Source organism: Diaphorina citri, unplaced genomic scaffold, assembly GCF_000475195.1.
Source record: "Diaphorina citri unplaced genomic scaffold, Diaci psyllid genome assembly version 1.1 scaffold1832, whole genome shotgun sequence".
Taxonomy (NCBI): domain Eukaryota; kingdom Metazoa; phylum Arthropoda; class Insecta; order Hemiptera; family Psyllidae; genus Diaphorina; species Diaphorina citri.
The window spans coordinates 9,534-35,621 of record NW_007379258.1 but is presented as its reverse complement, the minus strand read 5'-3'; the positions used below and the strand labels follow the sequence as shown (position 1 = coordinate 35,621).

Here is a 26,088-nt window from a genome sequence, read left to right as displayed (position 1 = left end):
AGCCCTAGGCCCTAAGTATTCAAAGCCCTAGGCCCTAGGTATTCAAAGCCCTAGGCCCTAGGTATTCAAAGCCCTAGGCCATAGAGGACAAATAACTAGACTGGAATAGGTGACCTTGGAATGTAGTGAACCGAAAGGGTCCTGCATAAATGGAAAGACACTATGATATGTATGCTGGGCAACTTGTGTGGAATAGAAATTAAATGTGCGATACACCTATAGGCTATAGGTTGAAAATTTGAGATGTGTTTTCCACTCCCAATATTGATTTGACGAAGGTTGGAATTTCTTCGAAGGGACTTTTTCATTAAAGCGTGAAATGCCTTGGGAGTTGAAGGGTGTTGTATTTAACATTGCTTTTAGTCATTAGAAAATGGACACTATGATATGTATGCTGGGCAACTTGTGTGGAATAGAAATTAAATGTGCGATACACCTATAGGCTATAGGTTGAAAATTTGAGACGTGTTTTCCACTCCCAATATTGATTTGACGAAGGTTGGAATTTCTTCGAAGGGACTTTTCATTAAAGCGTGAAGTTTACAAGCCTACTATTAGTGTTGAATAGAATAGGGAAAAGTGTTTAGTGTGTATGGTTATGATGAGGGCATGGAGATGCATGAAGTGATAACAAGGAGTACCATGCAGGCCAAGTATTATTATTCTGATAAAGTCAACACTGAACAATCATGTATGTAGGAACAACACAACTTTGATAATCCCACTTGTACTACCTAACTGAATAACTCAACACTTACGGTTATTGATTAGGTGATTGATTAGTACCCAACTAAGTATTTGCCTTGTTTTTATTATGGTTGACTTGGTGAACCTACTTCTTAAAGTGTAGGTATAATTTCTCAAATTTTAGAATAACATATTTTGTTTACCTGTAGGTTACTTAACTAACTAGGGATATGTGTTAAAAACATAATCTTAATAGGTTTTTAGTACCTACTCAAGTACATCTTTTGTTTACCTGTAGCCTGTAGGTTACCTAACTAACTAGAGATATGTGTTAAAAACACGATCTTAATAGGTTTTTAGTACCTACTCAAGCACATTATCCCCTAAACTGCATCAAAGCCTTTTGCCTGTTTTTAGCAGCCCATTTCCACATCAAGGAATGTTGAATCTAGCTGTAAGGAATTTAAACATTAATAGTTAAACTTTTGTAGCAATCATAGACTTCTTTTGCCAGCTCATCATGTCATCATACCTACCCTATTTTACAGCGATCACAATACCTATCAATGTGTAATCCTGATCTTTTTACTATCTAGGTACTTCAAGTACCTAGATAGTAAAAAGATTTACTTCTGGAAATCTGGATAACACTCAAGTAGGTATAGGTAGGTTTCTGCTTATTCCACTTATGCGCGATATTCTAAGAAACTCAATACACCAAAACAGCACAAAACAAAACATGGCGGAGTTACAAAGGTAAGTTTACAGTTGACTTGTTATTTCTCTCCTTTTTGAATGGTTTCATCACAAACCAATTCTTCCTAATATTGTTTTTGCTTATCACTCGGTCCTCCGCTTGAAACCAAACCCATTTATCAGACGAAAATGCATTCTCATTTCAAACGATAGACAAATGTTCAAAGGAACCCTTTCCTTATTTCCGCTTTTGTGATATCAAACTCGACATCCTTCTTTGCTATTACATTATTCCATTTTGGATACCTATGATATTCCAGGTTTATTTCTCTTTAGCAAACATTGAGAACGACAACTGGAGCTTATCTTGGCAACCATGGATGAAATTATTTTTCTGTGCTTTCACATCATAAAATATTGCCAGCTTGTTGCTAAGTACATAGTTACTTTATGACCCCTTCATCTAGCCTCTGGTTCTTAGATCAATTTCGGTTGAATGGAAACATAGCTAAGATGGAAAGTATTCTCACAAGAGAGACTTTATATGTAGGTATTGTCATTTTATCAAACATGGTTCTCCATTACAACACAGTTGTTCTGTGTATTGCTGTTCACCATTCCATCCTGTATGTACGATTCATATCGAATGTTTGAAATGATGTTTCATGTCGACAGTTTTGCTTAACTAGTGGTGGTAGCGATGTCGGAAATTGAATTGAAAATTTTCCACCATTTATCGCTGGAAACAGTCGCCATATTTATGTGTAAAGTCGACAAAAATAAACACTACTCTATTTTAACCTATTCGTTTATATTACATGATTTGAGATAGAGGATTAAATGTCAGAAATCACTGATGCAAACTTTGATCAACTATTTGTGTGCAATATTAAACCCTAGGCTCTAAAAGTCTAGGTAATTCAATTCGTGTCTCACCAATATTATCGTGACATACTCTCTCATACATGACACGTTTGAGAGTGCAGAGGAATTTAGTAATTTACACACATTAATCTCATCTCAAATTCTTCTACATCAGGTTTTACTGTAACTTTGTTCTCCCAACACCTCCTTCCTTTGTTGAAGTTTTGCCAAGAAGAAGGGCATGTTAGCTTGCATTGTAGTATCAAAAACTATATCAACTTATTGAAATGGAACACCTAGATAAAATTTACCCGACCAAACGTTCCAGTGAATCCAGTGTAATACTGAAATGAGCTTTGGGATTGTGCAGAATCACAGATGCAAGAAAAACGTCCAAAAATGGACCAAAAAGGTCAAAATAAAACTGTAGACCTGGCCCGAAATATGCTTACTATGTGTATCTTTTGTGAATACTCTGAGATAATATTGTCTTTGCTTATCACTCGGTCCTCCGCTTGAAACCAAACCCATTTATCAGACGAAAATGCATTCTCATTTCAAACGATAGACAAATGTTCAAAGGAACCCTTTCCTTATTTCCGCTTTTGTGATATCAAACTCGACATCCTTCTTTGCTATTACATTATTCCATTTTGGATACCTATGATATTCCAGGTTTATTTCTCTTTAGCAAACATTGAGAACGACAAAGTAAGTAATGAGTAAATTTGGTAAGCAAATGTGTATCTAGTTGAGTAGAAAGGGTTTTGCATCATTTTACAGTGATTACTCTTTTTGATACTATTTTTCGACCAAACGAACGCTTTTACCCCCAGTTACCCTTTGTGCAACAGTAAGAGGGGAAACTAACAAATGACGAGTCAGGCTGATTGCCTTACGGCTATTGAAGACTCTAGGTTCTGTATACTCAAAGCCCTAGGTCCTAGATATTCATTCCCCAGGTTCACCAACTCGCCCCCCCCCCCCTTCTATCTAATTTTTGTTGACTTTCTCTTTAAACGTAGCTCGCGTACTAAAGTTCCTGTCCGTAGACTTGGTACCTGCATATGTCTAGGCTAAACAAACTCGATTGCAGACGAGAAATTATTCAACAATAATTTTAGAGAGTTTGACTAATGCAATTAATTTTTCGTCGGCTAGGTTTTGCGCTAACATAATGCTGGGATGAAGCGAGGTAAGCCCTCCTCCTCTCCTCTCTTCTCTGTACACAGAATCCTATTCACCATCAACGGCCGTGATGATATGTTTGAACTGAGAGCAGAATAATAATTTTCTTTATTTACAAACGCAGAAAAAATTCGTCAGGACTCGACGGCTATTTATAGTTGAAGTTACTCCCGCCTGGTTCACTCGTTTCTCTACAGGTGATTGGACGGATTGTTGCACTCTGCTAAGATTATGATAGTTTGGCTCTGACCTCTGATAACCTGGTGTAAAGTGACGCAATATGGAGCCTTTGTTTTCTGAAATATGATTGATAATGGCAAGTTAGTGAACTAAAAATAAAACCAATATCACAAAATTATCAGAGAATATGTATCTACACCTTGTTCTGAAATATGATTGATAATGGCAAGTTAGTGAACTAAAAATAAAACCAATATCACAAAATTATCAGAGAATATGTATCTACACCTTAAGTTCCACTATCTATCCATGTCTGGGTTTATAAACCAAACTTAATATTGATTTCCAACAGCTCTATCCTCTAATGCAGAGTACAAAAACTTGACAACTCAGGCAGCTCAAGCAACGAGTGTTGGAAACTAAAACTCGCCCAATGTATTCTCCGATACTTGGAGTGTGGAGGTAAATATAAAGCAATAGGAACAAAGTGAATTGTGCTAGGTTGACTCTAGCTGCATCGGTTTTCAATAATGTTGGAGTGTGGAGGTAAATATAAAGCAATAGGAACAAAGTGAATTGTGCTAGGTTGACTCTAGCTGCATCGGTTTTCAATAATGCCCCCGGGCAAGTCATAGAGAGAATGTTTCGCTATTGCTATTTTATCGAGTTTTACTTTACTTTTTAGTTCAAAGCAGCAGGCATACTCAGAGTACGTAGTCGTTACTGAGGCAATGAAATTCCTTGTAGGTACCTACTTCTATTGTATTAAGCTTAACCCTTTCTTGTGATCCGTTCATATTTGTTTACTTGTCTCTCGTCTTATGGTAAATTTTGATCATTGAATTATCATTCGTACAATAATATCTTTTCCACAAAGTGGAGTGAATGAAGAAAACATTGTGGAGACATGTGATCTGCTTTTTCCTTTTCATTCTGCCCATATGATTCGATACAGAATCCAAAGTTTTCTGCATTTCTCAACATCCTTTTCTTATTTCTTGTTGTTCTGTTCGTGTAAGTATTCCCGAGACAAAATTTATTTGTTAAACTATTTGTTGTTAATTTTGAATGGATTAAACTCTCTTTTGGAATTGTCACAATAGACACATTTTGAAATTTTTGAGATGATCAAGTTGAGACTTTTGTAATAGGAAAGGTTAAATCTGGACGGAATATTGAATACCCAAGTATGTAATAAATTAGTGGTGAAGTAGGCTCTTCTCTGTAACTAGCTCTTCATTTAGTACCTCTTCCTTTGGCCTGAAATAAGTACTTAATGAATTTGAAATTGCTGTAGACAAGCTTTGTACAAAATACTAAGTAAGCCCAGTTCAGCTTTTTTCCAGAGTGATTTTGCACAGTATTACTTAGTAACCTAGGTAAAGACGTAGCATTGCCTTTTTGTATGATTTTATTTCTTATGCATTTCTGTTGGTTCTTTACAAACTTTTCGAGTTATCAGTATTATGATAGATACCATTGTAATGCTATCAAGCTTCGGTGAAAGGTGATTATGACTACTGACATAATCAAGCATTGAGAAAACGATGAGAATAATATCCTTAGCCTTGCATTATTTCCATGTACCCTGAGATAATCAAGCATTGAGAAAACGATGAGAATAATATCCTTAGCCTTGCATTATTTCCATGTACTTTCTTAAACCCCCCTTTTTTCATCAACTTCCGTATTAACTAACAGTTGCCAGGTGTTTCTGGAGAAGCCTTTGAAGTGACTCTCCTGGCCTGGCTGCACAATCAGTGGTTTTCATATCGACTAAAACAAATACTGAGATAATCAAGCATTGAGAAAACGATGAGAATAATATCCTTAGCCTTGCATTATTTCCATGTACTTTCTTAAACCCCCCTTTTTTTTATCAACTTCCGTATTAACAGTTGCCAGGTGTTTTTGAAGAAGCCTTTGAAGTGACTCTCCTGGCTGCACAATCAGTGGTTTTCATATCGACTAAAACAAATGTAATTGTGTGAATGAAAATAAGGAGATGGTGTTATACGAGCAAATATACTAACTTCTTTACACACTTGCCTTCTTTTATTTACTAACCTGTTATTGAAAGCTAGATCAGTTTTCTGGTGAGATTGAAAGCTGGTGAGATCTGGTGAGATTGAAAGCTGGTGAGATCAGTTTTCTTTATCAATACTCTCCTCGGACATTCATTCAGAATACCCCTTAAGCGCCCTTTTTCCCGGAAAAGTTCCGCCTAGGCGTATAAGCCTTACATAGAGAAGGTCAGTAATATTGTACCCATCATGTCAATAAGGAGATGGTGTTATACGAGCAAATATACTAACTTCTTTACACACTTGCCTTCTTTTATTTACTAACCTGTTATTGAAAGCTAGCTGGTGAGATCAGTTTTCTTTATCAATACTCTCCTCGGACATTCATTCAGAATACCCCTTAGCGCCCTTTTCCCCGGAAAAGTCATTTACTAACCTGTTATTGAAAGCTAGCTGGTGAGATCAGTTTTCTTTATCAATACTCTCCTCGGACATTCATTCAGAATACCCCTTAAGCGCCCTTTTCCCCGGAAAAGTTCCGCCTAGGCGTATAAGCCTTACATAGAGAAGGTCAGTAATATTGTACCCATCATGTATGGGAGTCGTGGAAATGCTCTTGGAAGTTTCCATGTTATTTATTTATATGCGAAAAAAATAATATGGCAAAAATTCAATGCAGGTAATTTTGCATGCATCGAAGTAAATTCTAAGTTAACCCCATGTGATCTCGAGTGATGAAAGTAGAAAACACTGTTGTTACACTGCAGTAATGGCCGGACCATGTTTTGCCGTGCGCAAGTCGTAAGTCGTTACTGTGAAGGCAAAAATGAAATTGTCTCCCCTCCCCCCTCTCTGCCCTCATTCCCCTTGAATAATGAGCAAAATTTATTTGGAACAAATACCTGAACACACAATAATTCATGTACCTACCGAACGCTTCATAGATAGATGAGGCTCATTATTAATAATTTAATGATTCTCTCTGAATTAATTATTTTATTTTGAAAATGTGTTCCGTGTTTGTGTCTGATGCCCCCATACATAGGAGTACTAAATGATGTCATGTGCGGTTGCATACTATTTCAGGTTTATTAGATTAAAACATTACCTATCCACCATTTACCTATGGTATATTGGTAGTATGTACCTACTCGTGAGTACATGATACACATAAATAATCGTATGCTTAACGTACTACCTACATAACTCTATGTTGTGGAATATACACGGGGCATTTTGAACAACGTTCCTCTCGTACTGGTTAGGAGAGTGAGGTGAGTTCATAACGAACAATCGACGCTGTTGATCAACATCGTTTGTGTTGATAATTTTAATGTGCACAAGGCGACAACACTGGAGCTTATCTTGGCAACCATGGATGAAATTATTTTTCTGTGCTTTCACATCATAAAATATTGCCAGCTTGTTGCTAAGTACATACTTTATGACCCCTTCATCTAGCCTCTCGTTCTTAGATCAATTTCGGTTGACATGGATGAAATTATTTTTCTGTGCTTTCACATCATAAAATATTGCCAGCTTGTTGCTAAGTACATACTTTATGACCCCTTCATCTAGTCTAGCCTCTCGTTCTTAGATCAATTTCGGTTGGATGGAAACATAGCTAAGATGGAAAGTATTCTCACAAGAGAGACTTTATAGGTATTGTCATTTTATCAAACATGGTTCACCATTACAACACAGTCCCAGAAATTATCCAGTCAGTTTGCCAAAGATGTAGATGTATACTCGAGTGATATACATTACATTGAGAGCAGCCCTAGTCATAAGGTAGAACTGATTGGAATTGGTGGCACCCTCGCTTCAAAAAAGGATTAAGACTGAAGGTTAGTCTCATTTGGAATAAGGTCCACATTGCAGACTCCCTGGTACAGTACTGAACAGTACCTAATCAATGCTTTTCAATTTGGATGGGTTCCTTAATCCTTTGCTGGACTGCAAACCATAGTTCGTCTCTGGTAGGTACCCACCTACAAAATTTCTGTTCGGTTACTCTCTCTCCCTTCCTCCCTCCCTCCCCCTTTCCTTCTATCTTTTCTTTTTTTAATAGTGGCACCCTCGCTTCAAAAAAGGATTAAGACTGAAGGTTAGTCTCATTTGGAATTAGGTCCACATTGCAGACTCCCTGGTACAGTACCTAATCAATGCTTTTCAATTTGGTTGGGTTCCTTAATCCTTTGCTGGACTGCAAACCATAGTTCGTCTCTGGTAGGTACCCACCTACAAAATTTCTTCTCGGTTACTCTCTCTCCCTTCCTCCCTCCCTCCCTCCCCCTTTCCTTCTCTCTTTTCCTTTTTTTATGTAATTTTTATGTTATTATAATTTTCATGTTATCTTGTCATTGTGATAAGAGAGCTTCCAAAGCTCTCTCCCTCCGTCCATTTTGTCTCTGTTTCCCCCCATTAACCAAGTGGTACACAATATAATGCCAATCCAGACGTAAGTTATTATAATTTTCATGTTATCTTGTCATTGTGATAAGAGAGCTTCCAAAGCTCTCTCCCTCCGTCCATTTTGTCTCTGTTTCCCCCATTAACCAAGTGGTACACAATATAATGCCAATCCAGACGTAGGTAAAAGTAATTCACTAGGTTCCTTTTACAAGAAATGTTTAGTGGTTAGACTGAACCATCATTTTCAATATTTTGTTTCGAAATCACGAGTGTTTTTTCTCGATTTTAAAAGATTTTATTCTCTACCTTATTCTGTGGCCACCCTAAACTTTCAAGTACAAATTAAGTATAAGTATGATCAGCCAGGCTTGTTGTCGAACTGATTTTTTTCCAAGTTGAAGTTTATTTATTTTCAAAGTTCCTTTTTTGTTTACTTTAAATTTAATGTGATTTATTTTTCTATTATTTTTTCCTCCCATTTGTCAAAAATACAATTTTTTATATACCTATTTTTTCTACATGGTATTTGTGTTTTTTTGTTAGTTTTATTTACAGGACTAAGTATGCTCTGTTTGTTGATGCTTTTTGGAAATTTGAATTTGAGAAAAAAATCAATTGTGATGTTCAAAAATTGTTGAGTATTGAAATTTCATAACCCAGTTGGGACTCGAATGCAAGCCCTTCCGCTTAATCCGCGAGATCCTTGATTACATATTAGTTTCCTGGGTAGATAAGTTTTCTCGCGAACTTCCTAAAACGTGATTTTGGGCCTTGGTAAAGGTTTAGAAAGTAAAGGAGAGGCTGACGAAAAGCGCTGAAAACGGGAAAAGGCGAAGAAAAAGAGGTAAAAAAAAGCCCCTTGGAATTAATTTTAGATTAGACAATATGCAGTAATCAAAGTTTAGGTTTACACTTTCAGAGGAAGCACATTGTTTCACGTTGCATCTAGACTTCACTTTGCTTTCTCTTCAAAATTGAAATGGCGTTTTTATTTTTATCTTGCTTTATTTTAATGATTGCAAACAGTGGCTTGTAAATTTGAGATCAGGCAGAAAATCTGATAAACCATTCCATAGGTACATTTTTTCAGGTTGTTGGAATTTATTTTGCTTACCTATTAAAAGTAAAAGAAGAAAAATCTTTTTTTCGGAAGAAAAATTACTGCGTAAAAAGTTTTGAGTTCCCGCGTAAATTCATCTGATTTTGCTCCAAAGACATAAAAATTTGAAAAATAAATCTGTCTGTACAAAACAAAACCTCGTTGTATTTGTGAAAATTTGGGTTCGAGACTACACTCCCAGAATGCAATTTTATATTTTGCTGTTGGCCATTGTTGTTTTGATGTTTTGTTCTGTTTAAAAGATGATGGCAGCCATCTCTAGGTTATTTGAGAATTTTTTGAAAATTAATGTAATTTTCCTACATTTTAATGGATTTCTAGTGTATTTAAATACTTAACTTATTGATATCATTAATTGTTTTTAGTTCTTTTATTGAAAAGTGATCTTTCACTGTAATTCATTTAATGAAAGTCCTTAATGTTTACGTTTTTCTCATTCGCTCTCAATCTCAAGTTGAAAAGTTTTCCACATTTGTAAATTTGAGATCAGGCAGAAAATCTGATAAACCATTCCATAGGTACATTTTTTCAGGTTGTTGGAATTTATTTTGCTTACCTATTGTAAAAGAAGAAAAATCTTTTTTTCGGAAGAAAAATTACTGCGTAAAAAGTTTTGAGTTCCCGCGTAAATTCATCTGATTTTGCTCCAAAGACATAAAAATTTGAAAAATAAATCTGTCTGTACAAAACAAAACCTCGTTGTATTTGTGAAAATTTGGGTTCGAGACTACACTCCCAGAATGCAATTTTATATTTTGCTGTTGGCCATTGTTGTTTTGATGTTTTGTTCTGTTTAAAAGATGATGGCAGCCATCTCTAGGTTATTTGAGAATTTTTTGAAAATTAATGTAATTTTCCTACATTTTAATGGATTTCTAGTGTATTTAAATACTTAACTTATTGATATCATTAATTGTTTTTAGTTCTTTTATTGAAAAGTGATCTTTCACTGTAATTCATTTAATGAAAGTCCGTAATGTTTACGTTTTTCTCATTCGCTCTCAATCTCAAGTTGAAAAGTTTTCCACATTAAAAAATCAGGTAAGTTATTTTACTGTGGATTGATAATTTTCTATTCTTTATTCTATCTAAAATTCTACTAATCATATTATGTTCCATCTAAATCTTCTTCTCTGATTTCCACAGGCTCTAATCAGATCTTACCGTTTGAAGTTACCTCGTAACCATTGGAAATTTTTAGCGCTTAAAATTGGATCAAGTTGTGAGTTAATTCTATCCTTATCAAAGTTCTACAATTTTTCAGTTTCCAATTCCTTTAAAAATTCACAGTTTTTGAAGTTTCCATACATGGGTCATTTCTATTCTTGCCCTAGTGGTATCTTCTTTCGTCCATATCATATTATGTTCCATCTAAATCTTCTTCTCTGATTTCCACAGGCTCTAATCAGATCTTACCGTTTGAAGTTACCTCGTAACCATTGAAAATTTTTAGCGCTTAAAATTGGATCAAGTTGTGAGTTAATTCTATCCTTATCAAAGTTTTACAATTTTTCAGCTTCCAATTCCTGAAAAAAATCACAATGTTTGAAGTTTCCATACATGGGTCATTTCTATTCTTGCCCTAGTGATATCTTCTTTCGTCCACAGATTGCCAACTCTACCCAGTAGCCCAGTACATGTTCTGTGTTTACCTTTTACTGGGGCCTGTAAAAATAGTCTACAAAAAGTATCAATATTTGTGGTTAATTCCTTCAGCTAATCAATCTCTACTAAATTTCAACAAATTTTCACATATCCATGGGTGGTATTACTGCTACATACTGAGTATTGGGTATTAACAAGATTTTGTTAAAAATAGGCTTCCTTAAATATGTTTACTTCAATTGCTCAATTAGGTATGCACAAATTTCCATATGAATTTTCTGTGGGTACCTACTTATCACGCTAATGAAATGAGTATTTTTATTGAGGATACAATTCCATACCTCGGCTGGGATTGAACCCACGCCTTCCTGTTAACCAGTCGAGCGCCTTGACCACTACACCACCACAGGATACTCAGAAAAACAGTCAAATTAGCAGATACAAAACGCAAAAACCAAAGAAAACGATGTGATCAGATTAGCAAGAGCCAGAAGAATTTCTTTTTTCATGGTTGGTTACGTCCCACGCAATGTTGCCAAGCATCCCTACGCTTTAAAAATTTGAATCTCATTATTTTTCCCGCGCACACTTTGGGGACGAATTTCTTAGAGAAGAAATACTTTTTAAAAAAAAAATCTTTTCGGATTATTTATTATTTTTGACGATCTTTACGAAAAAAATACATTTGGACAGTTATATTTTTCATGAGAATCATCAATTCTGTGATGTTCAAAAATTGTTGAGTATTGAAATTTCATAACCCAGCTGGGACTCGAATGCAAGCCCTTCCGCTTAATCCGCGAGATCCTTGATTACATATTAGTTTCCTGGGTAGATGAGTTTTCTCGCGAACTTCCTAAAACGTGATTTTGGGCCTTGGTGAAGGTTTAGAAAGTAAAGGAGAGGCTGACGAAAAGCGCTGAAAACGGGAAAAAGCGAAGAAAAAGAGGTAAAAAAAGCCCCTTGGAATTAATTTTAGATTAGACAATATGCAGTAATCAAAGTTTATAGGTTTACACTTTCAGAGGAAGCACATTGTTTCACGTTGCATCTGGACCTCACTTTGCTTTCTCTTCAAAATTGAAATGGCGTTTTTATTTTTATCTTGCTTTATTTATTGCAAACAGTGGTTTGTAAATTTGAGATCAGGCAGAAAATCTGATAAACCATTCCATAGGTACATTTTTTCAGGTTGTTGGAATTTATTTTGCTTACCTATTAAAAGTAAAAGAAGAAAAATCTTTTTTTCGGAAGAAAAATTACTGCGTAAAAAGTTTTGAGTTCCCGCGTAAATTCATCTGATTCTGCTCCGTAAAAGAAGAAAAATCTTTTTTTCGGAAGAAAAATTACTGCGTAAAAAGTTTTGAGTTCCCGCGTAAATTCATCTGATTCTGCTCCAAAGACATAATACTGAGTATTGGGTATTAACAAGATTTTGTTAAAAATAGGCTTCCTTATGTTTACTTCAATTGCTCAATTAGGTATGCACAAATTTCCAAATGAATTTTCTTTGGGTACCTACTTATTAGGTACATTACTGATCAAATTCAATCATTAACAATCATCCAGCTCTAAATCTTGACAAAATGGTCATTCTGAAATCTTTTAAAGGTTAGTTGTAACTTTGACCTTTTGTTTCTTGGTTCCACCACACCATTAATTAAAAAGAGCCTAGGTAAATTAACACTTGTGACTTCTTTGAACCATAATTGTCCATTCTAATCTTATTTACAGTCCAAATTTCAATTTTACATAATTTTTATTAATGTAAAATGAAAATCCAATACTTTGAAAAAATTCACCCACTGTAAATACTTCTCATTAACCTAAAAAAGGCAAGTGATTTTACCTATCCAATTTCACATCAAATTTAACATGTTTTTTTATGAAATGAGGAATCTAACACTACTAGTAGTTTGGCCATAGACCTTTCACTATGGAAAAACTCATAGCCATTCAAAAGTTATTAGGCTTGGGCAGAGACTTCTCGAACATTCTGCATAGTTTCTATTGTACCTACATAATTAGCTAAGAAAATAGACTTTAGTTGTGAACCTACTGACTAGTATTATGTAACACTGCCTTGCTATTTGCTTGCAAGTACTTTTTTGTTGTAGGTTGTAGGAAAAGGCTATTTATCTTTGGAAATCAGTCCTAATGCACCAGAATGAGATCTTGTGTATGAAGCTTACAACAGCCTACCTTTGAGTCTATCAAAGATTTTTTTAAACAGTTTATAAGTTCTATGTAATTTTAATTGTGTTAAGCATGGTTCAATGCTTCCAACTCTCATCGAATAAATGTCATTTTGTTTTACTTTACTTTTTAGTTCAAAGCAGCAGGCATACTCAGAGTACGTAGTCGTTACTGAGGCAATGAAATTCCTTGTAGGTACCTACCTCTATTGTATTAAGCTTAACCCTTTCTTGTGATCCGTTCATATTTGTTTACTTGTCTCTCGTCTTATGGTAAATGTTGATCATTGAATTATCATTCGTACAATAATATCTTTTACACAAAGTGGAGTGAATGAAGAAAACCTTGTGGAGACATGTGATCTGCTTTTTCCTTTTCATTCTGCCCATATGATTCGATACAGAATCCAAAGTTTTCTGCATTTCTTAACATCCTTTTCTTATTTTTCTTTATTTGTTGTTGTTCTGTTCCTGTAAATATTTCCGAGACAAAATTTATTTGTTAAAGTATTTGTTGTTAATTTTGAATGGATTAAACTCTCTTAATTGTCACAATAGACACATTTTTAAATTTTTGAGATGATCAGGTTGAGACTTTTGTAATAGGAAAGGTTAAATCTGGACGGAATATTGAATACCCAAGTATGTAATAAATTAGTGGTGAAGTAGGCTCTTCTCTGTAACTAGCTCTTCATTTAGTACCCCTTCCTTTGGCCTGAAATAAGTACTTAATGAATTTGAAATTGCTGTAGACAAGCTTTGTACAAAATACTAAGCCCAGTTCAACTTTTTTCCAGAGTGATTTTGCACAATAGAAAAAAAAAATCATTTTACAAGTTGCACTGATGGAGTTAATTTCCCCTTGCTCTAGTGAAGTATTTGTATCAGAGTGGATAGGTAGTGTTCGTATGATAAAACAGGCCCCTCCCCCCTCTTGCCATTCTCTTTCCTCCTCCTCCCAGATCACATGGCATTGTGTAGGAAGTTGTGACTGAATCCCCCAAGTTAAAGCAGTACCTATCTTCCTCTCTGTGTTGATAATTTTTGTAGCTATGAACAAGCTGGGTCCGTCCCTCCGGGAATTTTTTAGCCCCTAGTTTATTCGATCGTGATTAAAGAAAATCAGTACTTATGTACCTACCTAATTTGTTTAATATTCAGTTTATTATTATCCTTGATTTGATTTTTCACTTCTTTGCTATTACATTATTCCATTTTGGATACCTATGATATTCCAGGTTTATTTCTCTTTAGCAAACATTGAGAACGACAAAGTAAGTAATGAGTAAATTTGGTAAGCAAATGTGTATCTAGTTGAGTAGAAAGGGTTTTGCATCATTTTACAGTGATTACTCTTTTTGATACTATTTTTCGACCAAACGAACGCTTTTACCCCCAGTTACCCTTTGTGCAACAGTAAGAGGGGAAACTAACAAATGACGAGTCAGGCTGATTGCCTTACGGCTATTGAAGACTCTAGGTTCTGTATACTCAAAGCCCTAGGTCCTAGATATTCAAAGCCCTAGGCCATAGATATTCAAAGCCCTAGGCCCTAAGTATTCAAAGCCCTAGGCCCTAAGTATTCAAAGCCCTAGGCCCTAGATATTCAAAGCCCTAGGCCCTAGATGTTCAAATATCAATTACATCGCTGTATTATTGACAGTAGTAACCCCCAGGATAGAAACCGAACAAATGACGAGTCAGGCTGATTGCCTTACGGCTATTGAAGGCTCTAGGTTCTGTATACTCAAAGCCCTAGGTCCTAGATATTCAAATTCAAAGCCCTAGGGTATTCAAAGCCCTAGGCCCTAAGTATTCAAAGCCCTAGGCCCTAGGTATTCAAAGCCCTAGGCCCTAGGTATTCAAAGCCCTAGGCCCTAGGTATTCAAAGCCCTAGGCCCTAGATATTCAAAGCCCTAGGCCCTAAGTATTCAAAGCCCTAGGCCCTAGATGTTCAAAGATCAATTACATCGCTGTATTATTGACAGTAGTAACCCCCAGGATAGAAACCTGTGCTGTACAGTGTACACTAGGCCCTAGATGTTCAAAGATCAATTACATCGCTGTATTATTGACAGTAGTAACCCCCAGGATAGAAACCTGTGCTGTACAGTGTATTAGCTTACTACTATACTAAACGTGGCAACAGGGAACAGAATTACCATCACTGTGTATCACTCGAGATTTTCCCTTCATCCCCTAGTCCTAGATGTCTAGTGGTATAATTATGACGTATAGTTCGCAGAGCACGGACAATAAAGTGCTGAAAGTTTCTCTCAGGAGAGGAAGAAACATCAGAGAGTTTGACTAATGCAATTAATTTTTCGTCGGCTAGGTTTTGCGCTAACATAATGCTGGGATGAAGCGAGGTAAGCCCTCCTCCTCTCCTCTCTTCTCTGTACACAGAATCCTATTCACCATCAACGGCCGTGATGATATGTTTGAACTGAGAGCAGAATACAGAGCATATACTGCACAAAACTGCTGGAATCTCTAGGGCCTGCCACTCACTATCAGGTAGACCTGATCAGGTGTCCGCCTGTCAGGTCTACTTGATAGTGTGGGTGCTCATCCTATCAGTTCAGATCTGCTCATCTTATCAGACCTCACAGGCGTACCTTTTCAAGTAGCCTGATAGTGAGTGGCTGTCCTAGGATGGGTTTGGGAAATATAAAGATCTCTTTCTACTCTGATATATTTGTTCTTTGTTGGTGATAGAATCCGGTGATATGAGACCCTTGTAAAAGGAACTCTACAACATAGATTTTATTTTTCATCTGCACAAATCATAGTTATCGGTCTCAAACCTTAGCACCTACTGTCTGCGGTGGTTGACATTTGAACAAAGTCACTGCCCCCAGATATCCCCACACAAAACTCTCAGGGGAGAGGTAAAAGTTTTGGTACTGTTACCATCGGGTAGTCTGAGAGTTTTAATCCCAGTGTCGTTATTTCTTTCAAGGTGAACTACTTGCAAGAAGAATACCACTTGATCAGCTTGGCCATGCTAAAGATAATAAACTTTTTTGCTCATCTTGCTTTTAAGAGCTTGCGAGCTTATTGGCATCTGGAAATGGGTGAAAAGATTTCGTTCTGCATTGCTTTGTGTAATTAGTTTCATTGCACGTACAGGAGAATTGTTTGTGGCAAGTGTTTGTAGAGTATTCCCATACCTGATGACAAAGCAAGGAGACTAATGACTCATCTTTATAGGAAGCAGCCCTTTGTAATTGTAGTGTTCTCCGTTCGCAATGAAATCAAGCTTTTAACCTAACACCTGGGTGTAGGGGCAACTGCCCCAAAGGATGGATTAAGCTTATACGAATCTACGAACCCCTCTAACCAATTGCAATCTCATAAAGATATTAGTTTCATTGCACGTACAGGAGAATTGTTTGTGGCAAGTGTTTGTAGAGTATTCCCATACCTGATGACAAAGCAAGGAGACTAATAACTCATCTTTATAGGAAGCAGCCCTTTGTAGTGTTCTCCGTTCGCAATGAAATCAAGCTTTTAACCTAACACCTGGGTGTAGGGGCAACTGCCCCAAAGGATGGGTTAAGCTTATACGAATCTACGAACCCCTCTAACCAATTGCAATCTCATAAAGATAACGTATGGTGTACGTTTAATGTTTGACGTTTCATACTCCTGAAAGGTTAAGTCAGAAAAAACAATTTATCTTCTCGGCACAGATTCATCCGACTTGATATTTTATGCAAGCCCCCTAATGTTTGCTTCTAGTAACATTATGCATTAGTAACGGGCAGGTACTGGGACAGATCAAAAACCAAACCAAACTGAAATCATCAGTGTCCCAAAAATCAAATAAATGAGAAAACAAAATGATGGAAAATGCCGTCTTTGTAGAAACCCCGTATTTAATTTTGCTAGAAAATTCCAGATAAAACAGAAAAATAATTTGGTGACACACATATCACACATACACACTGTAACGTCGCGTAATGTCGACTAAGAACTGTACGGCTTATTAGAATTTATTATTGTTCACTCTGTTGGTATTAGCCTTACTTACTTATTGTGTACGCTCCTATAATCTATGTTACTCTATTCAGTCTATTCCGATATACATTTTCATACATGTTTGTGTAACAACGAATAGCAAACAAACAGTAAATATGGTCTCCCTCCCTCTCTCTCGCACTCACGCTCGGTAGGTGAGAGAGGGAGAGAGAGCGCTGCTAGCACAGGGCAGAGGCAGATCAATATTGATGCGGAGGGATTAGCTTCAACACAGAGATATTTACACTGCACAGAGATGTTTAACTTTGTTCTCTCTGAGTAGCACGGAGCTCTTCCTTGCATTTGAAATTCGTTCACATAACAGACTTGCGTTCGATAATGTTGGCACAGAAAGCTTGAAAATGAATAAATGAATTATAAGTTGGAAATTAAATGAAAATGACATGTAGGATACAGGCGAAAGGCGAGCGGAAGAACAGTCGCAAGAACAACAACAACTCCCTGTACAACTCGTCGAGTCTGGCGAGCAGTAGCAGCAGCACGCTGGCCATGTACAATCCCGCCGCCTATTTCCAGTACTCGAGTAATACCCTGTACTCGTCCGATGTGTCCTTGGTTCGACACAAGGCCAAACTAGTGGGCACGAGTCCGCCCCCACCCCCGCCTCCCTCACGGGGGAAGAAGGACAAGAACAAGGATGATCCCCCGCCATCCTCCATTCAGTATCATAGGCCCAAGTTTGACAAGAACATCGATCCTATTGTTCGGGTAAGTTGATCAGTTATCTATGTCGTGGTCTACACTTTGATACCTATTAAACTTGGGATAGAATAGAATAGAATGAATATACTAGCACGGAGCTCTTCCTTGCATTTGAAATTCGTTCACATAACAGACTTGCGTTCGATAATGTTGGCACAGAAAGCTTGAAAATGAATTAATGAATTATAAGTTGGAAATTAAATGAAAATGACATGTAGGATATATCTACATAGAATACGAGTATACATAGAATGAAAATGACCAGATTGAATTCTTATATGTAGGAATAGGATGAATATACCTTGGGGTGTCCGGGATTGGGAAAAGTATAGGCTATGAATAATAAGCCAGCCTAGTTAGTTAGCTTTTAGGGTAGCACGTCTGCCTTGCAAGAGGTAGGTCGCGGGCTCGATTTCCGCCCTGGGGCGGAAATTATCCCAAACAGATGAGGTTCATTCTCAGAATGGCTGGCTTTCTCCTATCCAGTATCCTGTCTTCCTTCGCTTTCGGGACGATGACACCTTCGATCTCGAAATGTGACCCCAAATAAGCGATTTCCGCCCTGGGGCGGAAATTATCCCAAACAGATGAGGTTCATTCTCAGAATGGCTGGCTTTCTCCTATCCAGTATCCTGTCTTTCGGGACGATGACACCTTCGATCTCGAAATGTGACCCCAAATAAGTTATAATCATTGTATGGCCAACCAAGTTGTTGCTACAAATTCTCAATAAAGATTGTGTTGATTAAATCGTTTTTATTTCTTTCACTTTTGTTCAGTTTCACATGTCCCAATTTATTAGGAAGTGTCCACATCCACAGGTTAGTCTTGCCGTTCTATATTGCTATAGGATGAGGTATATTTGTCCATCTTATCTGGTGAAGTAGCTTTTGTTTGGATGCTAACTTTAGGTTTCCTTATGTTCTCCAGAAAATGCATTACTTTTATTGGGCGATTTGCTCTTTGTGCGTTTGATAATGTTGGCACAGAAAGCTTGAAAATGAATAAATGAATTATAAGTTGGAAATTAAATGAAAATGACATGTAGGATATATGTACATGGAATGAAAATGACCAGATTGAATTCTTATATGTAGGAATAGAAATAACAAAATTGAATACCTATATGTAGGCAATAGAAATAGTCAAATTGAATTCCACGTAGGGACGATTAAAATAATAATAATAATTGTAATACCTACATTTTGTAGGCACCTAGGGTATATCAAGTAACTTCACTTTACAAGATTCACATGTGCCAGCCAAGAAGACAACATGCAAGACGGACAGCTACGAAACCTGGTTCAAATCCCAACCGAGGCATAGAATTATGATCCAACCTATTGTTGATATTTAACTCTTCAACCTTATATTCCTCTTTTCCCATGTTTTTTTCAAATCCCACCGAGGCATAGAATTATGATCCAACCTATTGTTGATATTTAACTCTTCAACCTTATATTCCTCTTTTCCCATGTTTTCCGATTGTTTAAATATTAACCCTTATATCCCTCCTTTTCCATGGTTTCAGATATTAAACCAGCCAAACCGTTGTGAAGTTGCAAACGTTTCACCAGGCCAGTTTCATGTAGTTTGTGAGGATTTTCATGTGATTGCAACATAGCAGTTTGTCCGATGTTGCATTTTGATGACACAAGGTGTCCGGCAGTTTGATTAACACTGGTCTGTTTGCTGGGATTTTATTTTAGTAGTAAGGTAAGTCGATGAGTCAGAAGTCGAGAGTTCGTATGGTCAAAAAAGGCAGGCCATGTTCCGACCTCAGCAAGTGGTTTACTACATAATATGTATTGCATTTAAAGGGGAGGGGGGGATCCTTGTCGTAAATTGTCACACTTCAGTCAACATTTTGGTCCGTTTAGGTACATATGTCCAATTATTTTGCATAATGAATTAATGAACTACACTGAAAGTCAAAGCCTTCAACCTTTAATCGTATGGTCAAAAAAGGCAGGCCATGTTCCGACCTCAGCAAGTGGTTTACTACATAATATGTATTGCATTTAAAGGGGAGGGGGGGAATCCTTGTCGTAAATTGTCACACTTCGGTCAACATTTTGGTCCGTATAGGTATGTCCCATCATTTTGCATAATGAATTTTATTAATGAACTACACTGAAAGTCAAAGCCTTCAACCTTTAATTGAATTTAAACTTGAGAAGGACTTTCACTAAGGATCACCATAGTAGGGTATAGAGGGTTGGGGGGGGGGGGGGGGGGGGGATCCTTGTCGTAAATTGTCACACTTCGGTCAACATTTTGGTCCGTTTAGGTATGTCCAATCATTTTGCATAATGAATTAATGAACTACACTGAAAGTCAAAGCCTTCAACCTTTAATTTTTTAATTTACACTTGAGAAGGACTTTCACAAAGGATCACCTTTTCACAAAATTCAAGTTGAGCTTTTCAGAATGTTAACGATTGTTACATTTGTGTTTCAGGACTGGTCCAGCTAGTGGACAAGGGCCCCGGTTTGGTTCAAGATTTCCTCGTCTCAAGTGCTCGGGTTGGACGCGGCGGCCCTGGGGGCAGACAGGCGGTTTATTCCACCGCCCAGGCGGCTACTTCGCCCCGTAACTTCCGCCACCATTATCCCTTGCTCCCCCTCACCCGCCCCTGCTTATCATCATCTCCCCCTACCCAGACTTCCACCCCCCTCCTCCTCTCATGACTCGATGAACTTCGTGGTTCAGATGGGACTCAATGAGAACGAGTAAGTAAATCCAATATTTGATCGAAGGAAGCGAAGCCCCCTGAAAAGAAAGGAAAAAAATCGATAATAAATATAATAATTAAGTACCTAATCAAATTTTTACTTGAATTCACAACATCTGTTCAAAAGTAGTAGTGTAAATTTTGTGGATTCCTTAATTTTTTCTAGAATTGTCCAAGCTTTGATGCCAATAATGAGTATTTATTAGTGCTTGTTTGTACTGCTCGAATAGGACCGGAAGGTCCCTTTACTCCAGCAGTGGACTACTACCATTACTGTGGTCAAATTCTCAAATAATATTGACAAATTTCCATACCTCGCCTAGGATTGAACCCCCCCTCCCTTCTCAATTATAATTGCTTCTGACAAGGGGGAAAACCTTGTCAATATAACAATGAAAATGAGAATCTTTACAATGAGTGAGAACTATAATGATGTCAGCGTTAATTGACAATTGCCTCCTTCACACACTGTCATAGAGCTGTTTCGTACCTATAGTATTAGCGTTAACACAAAAAGGACAAATAACTAGACTGGAATAGGTGACCTTGGAATGTAGTGAACCGAAAGGGTCCTGCATAAATGGAAAGACACTATGATATGTATACTGGGCAACTTGTGCGGAATAGAAATTAAATGTGCGATACACCTATAGGCTATAGGTTGAAAATTTGAGACGTGTTTTCCACTCCCAATATTAATTTGACGAAGGTTGGAATTTCTTCGAAGGGACTTTTCATTAAAGCGTGAAATGCCTTGAGAGTTGAAGGGTGTTGTATTTAACATTGCTTTTAGTCATTAGAAAATATTTCTTATGTTTTCAGAAGACACATACCAAAAAACAGCTGGCAGAGTAGGAGTGTCAAAAGTGGCAATTCCACTTATGCGCGATATTCTAAGAAACTCAATACACCAAAACAGCACAAAACAAAACATGGCGGAGTTACAAAGGTAAGTTTACAGTCGACTTGTTATTTCTCTCCTTTTTGAATGGTTTCATCACAAACCAATTCTTCTTGGTTCAAATGTTGACTTTTACGACATCATTAACTTTTTGTAAATGTTTCTGAAATGGATCTGGTTTGCCAGTTTTGCAGCATTTGAATTTGTTCTTAACCGGACGTGAATTTTTAATGAACTTTTCGACCTAAAATTTGCAATAATTCTGTACCCAAAACTTTCAACGTTCCCAGTTCATTGTGTAACAGCCAGGCAAAATTTTCGCTCCATCATTCCCAGTTTTAGTTTGAATTTTAAATTTCCAGCCATTGGGAAAAAGGAAAAACCCTGTGGAAAACATGTCGATTTTCTCAACATTTCCTACGTGCTTTTGCCATCTGGTTGGGCATTTTATTTCACAGAAATACTTCAGACATCCTCCACACTACAGTTTGACATTATTTCTGTACCTACGACAAATTTCCTAAAGTGTCTCAACTAAATTTTTTCCTGCCGTAAATTGTCACACTTTGAATTTCGATTCGAACATCTTGCTCGGAATAATGGTGTTCCCGTTCTGTCATTTGATCAATCTCAGTCAAGTATGTACTCATTTGAAATCTATGCTTTTCAACCTAATGAGATGAGCAGGGAAATATCTTGCGTTTCTTTGGAAGTATTGTACCTCTGATCTTCATAGCCGCGTTGTGCACATTTGAACTGAAAAATCGGTCTTTGTTTAGAAAAGCAAATCATTTTTGTGTAGCAAACCATTTGTACGGTATATCAATTGCCCAAACAATTAAGGAGATATTTAACAGTACAACTTAATGCAATGAAAGCGCCAGGTTAATTATGATTAAGCCAACCTTTATTAATTTCCAACTCAATATCAATTGCCCAAACAATTAAGGAGATATTTAACAGTACAACTTAATGCAATGAAAGCGCCAGGTTAATTATGATTAAGCCAACCATTATTAATTTCCAACTCAGTTCTGATATAATTATATACACCAATCGATTTCTCGTGAAAAGTTACATGTGACAGACTTCTTTTGCAATCTTAAATGCTCAGATGGAAGTTTTTCAAATGTTGAAATATTTGGAGATATTATCAGAGAGATCAATTCTTCCTGGTTCAAATGTTGACTTTTACGACATCATTAACTTTTTGTAAATGTTTCTGAAATGGATCTGGTTTGCCAGTTTTGCAGCATTTGAATTTGTTCTTAACCGGACGTGAATTTTTAATGAACTTTTCGACCTAAAATTTGCAATAATTCTGTACCCAAAACTTTCAACGTTCCCAGTTCATTGTGTAACAGCCAGGCAAAATTTTCGCTCCATCATTCCCAGTTTTAGTTTGAATTTTAAATTTCCAGCCATTGGGAAAAAGGAAAAACCCTGTGGAAAACATGTCGATTTTCTCAACATTTCCTACGTGCTTTTGCCATCTGGTTGGGCATTTTATTTCACAGAAATACTTCAGACATCCTCCACACTACAGTTTGACATTATTTCTGTACCTACGACAAATTTCCTAAAGTGTCTCAACTAAATTTTTTCCTGCCGTAAATTGTCACACTTTGAATTTCGATTCGAACATCTTGCTCGGAATAATGGTGTTCCCGTTCTGTCATTTGATCAATCTCAGTCAAGTATGTACTCATTTGAAATCTATGCTTTTCAACCTAATGAGATGAGCAGGGAAATATCTTGCGTTTCTTCGGAAGTATCGTCCTCTGATCTTCATAGCCGCGTTGTGCACATTTGAACTGAAAAATCGGTCTTTGTTTAGAAGTCTCAGTCAAGTATGTACTCATTTGAAATCTATGCTTTTCAACCTAATGAGATGAGCAGGGAAATATCTTGCGTTTCTTTGGAAGTATCGTATCTCAGTCAAGTATGTACTCATTTGAAATCTATGCTTTTCAACCTAATGAGATGAGCAGGGAAATATCTTGCGTTTCTTTGGAAGTATTGTACCTCTGATCTTCATAGCCGCGTTGTGCACATTTGAACTGAAAAATCGGTCTTTGTTTAGAAAAGCAAATCATTTTTGTGTAGCAAACCATTTGTACGGTATATCAATTGCCCAAACAATTAAGGAGATATTTAACAGTACAACTTAATGCAATGAAAGCGCCAGGTTAATTATGATTAAGCCAACCACGATTAATTTCCAACTCCGTTCTGATATAATTATATACACCAATCGATTTCTCGTGAAAAGTTACATGTGACAGACTCCTTTTCAATCTTAAATGCTCAGAAGGAAGTTTTTCAAATGTTGAAATATTTGGAGATATCACAGAGAGGAGAGGGAGCTGACAGACACCGAAGCGAATACAATAGTCCGTCCCTTATACCTTTTTATTACTATTGTAATAGTAAAGGGAGGACGGACTAAAAATGTATTGTAGACAAGCAAGCAAGTTATATTTTATATGTACCTAAGCATAGCCATTTTAGGTGTGATTTTAAAGAACCGCCATTTTGATGGAAGGGATATAAGGGGAAATCAAAGGTCCGTCAGTGGACAGACCTACCCACACAGATAGGTAACTAAACATTTCACGATTTCGGGACGGTAAGATCTCAGCAGTTACACTTGCCTGTATCAAAACAGAAGTGAGAAAAAAAAATATATGTATACCTATTGATTGGAGCACACAAAATGGCCTACACTGCACAAAACTGCTGGAATCTCTAGGGCCTGCCACTCACTATCAGGTAGACCTGATCAGGTGTCCATCTGTCAGGTCTACTTGATAGTGTGGGTGCTCATCCTATCAGTACTGCACAAAACTGCTGGAATCTCTAGGGCCTGCCACTCACTATCAGGTAGACCTGATCAGGTGTCCATCTGTCAGGTCTACTTGATACTGTGGGTGCTCATACTGCTCATCCTATCAGGTCAGATCTGCTCATCTTATCAGACCTCACAGGCGGACCTTTTCAGGTAACCTGATAGTGAGTGGCTGTTGAGAAATGTTGAGGGGAGGTTTCCCCTATTTTGGACATTTGTTCATTTCCCCTTCAATTTCCAAAGTGGAAGGTCCTCAACGATTCCTTTGATGTTATTTAGATAGAAGTTCAATACATTCTCTACTTTAAACTCAGTTCTGATATAATTATATACACCAATCGATTTCTCGTGAAAAGTTACATGTGACAGACTCCTTTTCAATCTTAAATGCTCAGATTGAAGTTTTTCAAATGTTGAAATATTTGGAGATATTATCAGAGAGAGGGATCAGGAAGAGAGAACCTTCCAATCTGAAATCAGAAGAGAGAATGAGCTCTGACAAAAATCTAGGTATGAAGAAACCTCCCCTTGACCCCCTACAACCAAAAATTAAAGTAGGGGATAGGAGAAATGTTGAGGGGAGGTTTCCCCTATTTTGGACATTTGTTCATTTCCCCTTCAATTTCCAAAGTGGAAGGTCCTCAACGATTCCTCTGATGTTATTTAGATAGAAGTTCAATACATTCTCTACTCTAAAAATTAAAGTAGGGGATAGGAGAAATGTTGAGGGGAGGTTTCCCCTATTTTGGACATTTGTTCATTTCCCCTTCAATTTCCAAAGTAGAAGGTCCTCAACGATTCCTCTGATGTTATTTAGATAGAACTGATAGAAGTTCAATACATTCTCTACTTTAAAGTCATCTGCGGTTTATTCGTGGAATTTGCGGTTTGTTCGCGCTATCCGCGGTTTTTTTGCGGTATCCGCGGTTTGTTCGCGGTATCCGCGGTGGTTTGTTCGCGGCATCCGCGGTTTGTTCGCGGTATCCGCGGTTTGTTCGCGGTATCCGCGGTTTGTTCGCGGTATCCACGATTTGTTCGCGGTATTCGCGGTTTGTTCGCGGTATCCGCGGTTTGTTCGCGGTATCCGCGGTTTGTTCGCGGTATCCGCGATTTGTTCGTGATATTCGCGGTTTGTTTTTGGTATCCGCGGTAGCTTTCACGAAAGTACTAACGATTACAGGTAATTTAACTGTAGATCAGAATTATAATTTTGCCATTTTTGACTGATGGTAATTTGTTTTCCAGGCGAAAGGCGAGCGGAAGAACAGTCGCAAGAACAACAACAACTCCCTGTACAACTCGTCGAGTCTGGCGAGCAGTAGCAGCAGCACGCTGGCCATGTACAATCCCGCCGCCTATTTCCAGTACTCGAGTAATACCCTGTACTCGTCCGATGTGTCCTTGGTTCGACACAAGGCCAAACTAGTGGGCACGAGTCCGCCCCCACCCCCGCCTCCCTCACGGGGGAAGAAGGACAAGAACAAGGATGATCCCCCGCCATCCTCCATTCAGTATCATAGGCCCAAGTTTGACAAGAACATCGATCCCATTGTTCGGGTAAGTTGATCAGTTATCTATGTCGTGGTCTACACTTTGATACCTATTAAACTTGGGATAGAATAGAATAGAATGAATATACCTTGTTTATCCTGCCCGAATAGGACTGGAAAGTCCTATTCTTGGGGTGTCCGGGATTGGGAAAAGTATAGGCTATGAATAATAAGCCAGCCTAGTTAGTTAGCTTTTAGGGTAGCACGTCTGCCTTGCAAGAGGTAGGTCGCGGGCTCGATTTCCGCCCTGGGGCGGAAATTATCCCAAACAGATGAGGTTCATTCTCAGAATGGCTGGCTTTCTCCTATCCAGTATCCTGTCTTCCTTCGCTTT

At 37.5% G+C, this 26,088-nt stretch overlaps 1 protein-coding gene across 2 annotated transcripts; it reads left to right on the top strand.

Annotated features, from left to right (window-relative positions):
* The first annotated feature begins 3,860 nt into the window (after nt 1-3,860).
* LOC103517393 (TBC1 domain family member 5 homolog B-like) lies at nt 3,861-25,845 on the top strand. Of its 2 annotated transcripts, none has more exons than XM_026829507.1 (5): nt 3,861-4,077; nt 19,252-19,436; nt 20,182-20,453; nt 21,278-21,404; nt 25,450-25,845. In XM_026829507.1, exons 3-5 carry the CDS (start codon nt 20,416-20,418, stop codon nt 25,768-25,770), a joined length of 486 nt encoding a protein of 161 aa, XP_026685308.1. In that variant the 5' UTR covers nt 3,861-4,077; nt 19,252-19,436; nt 20,182-20,415; the 3' UTR covers nt 25,771-25,845. The 2 variants fall into 2 exon arrangements, with proteins under 2 accessions (XP_026685308.1, XP_008480645.1); XM_008482423.3 differs by lacking the exon at nt 3,861-4,077 and adding an exon at nt 9,962-10,215.
* Nucleotides 25,846-26,088: the final 243 nt, after the last annotated feature.

Excerpts from the sequence above, each read along its gene's own strand:
- LOC103517393 (XM_026829507.1), top strand. The coding sequence starts at position 20,416 with ATGAACTTCGTGGTTCAGATGGGACTCAATGAGAACGA. Across the intron at positions 20,454-21,277 it reads ATGGGACTCAATGAGAACGA|AAGACACATACCAAAAAACA; the intron begins GTAAGTAAATCC and ends TTATGTTTTCAG. Across the intron at positions 21,405-25,449 it reads AACATGGCGGAGTTACAAAG|GCGAAAGGCGAGCGGAAGAA; the intron begins GTAAGTTTACAG and ends TTTGTTTTCCAG.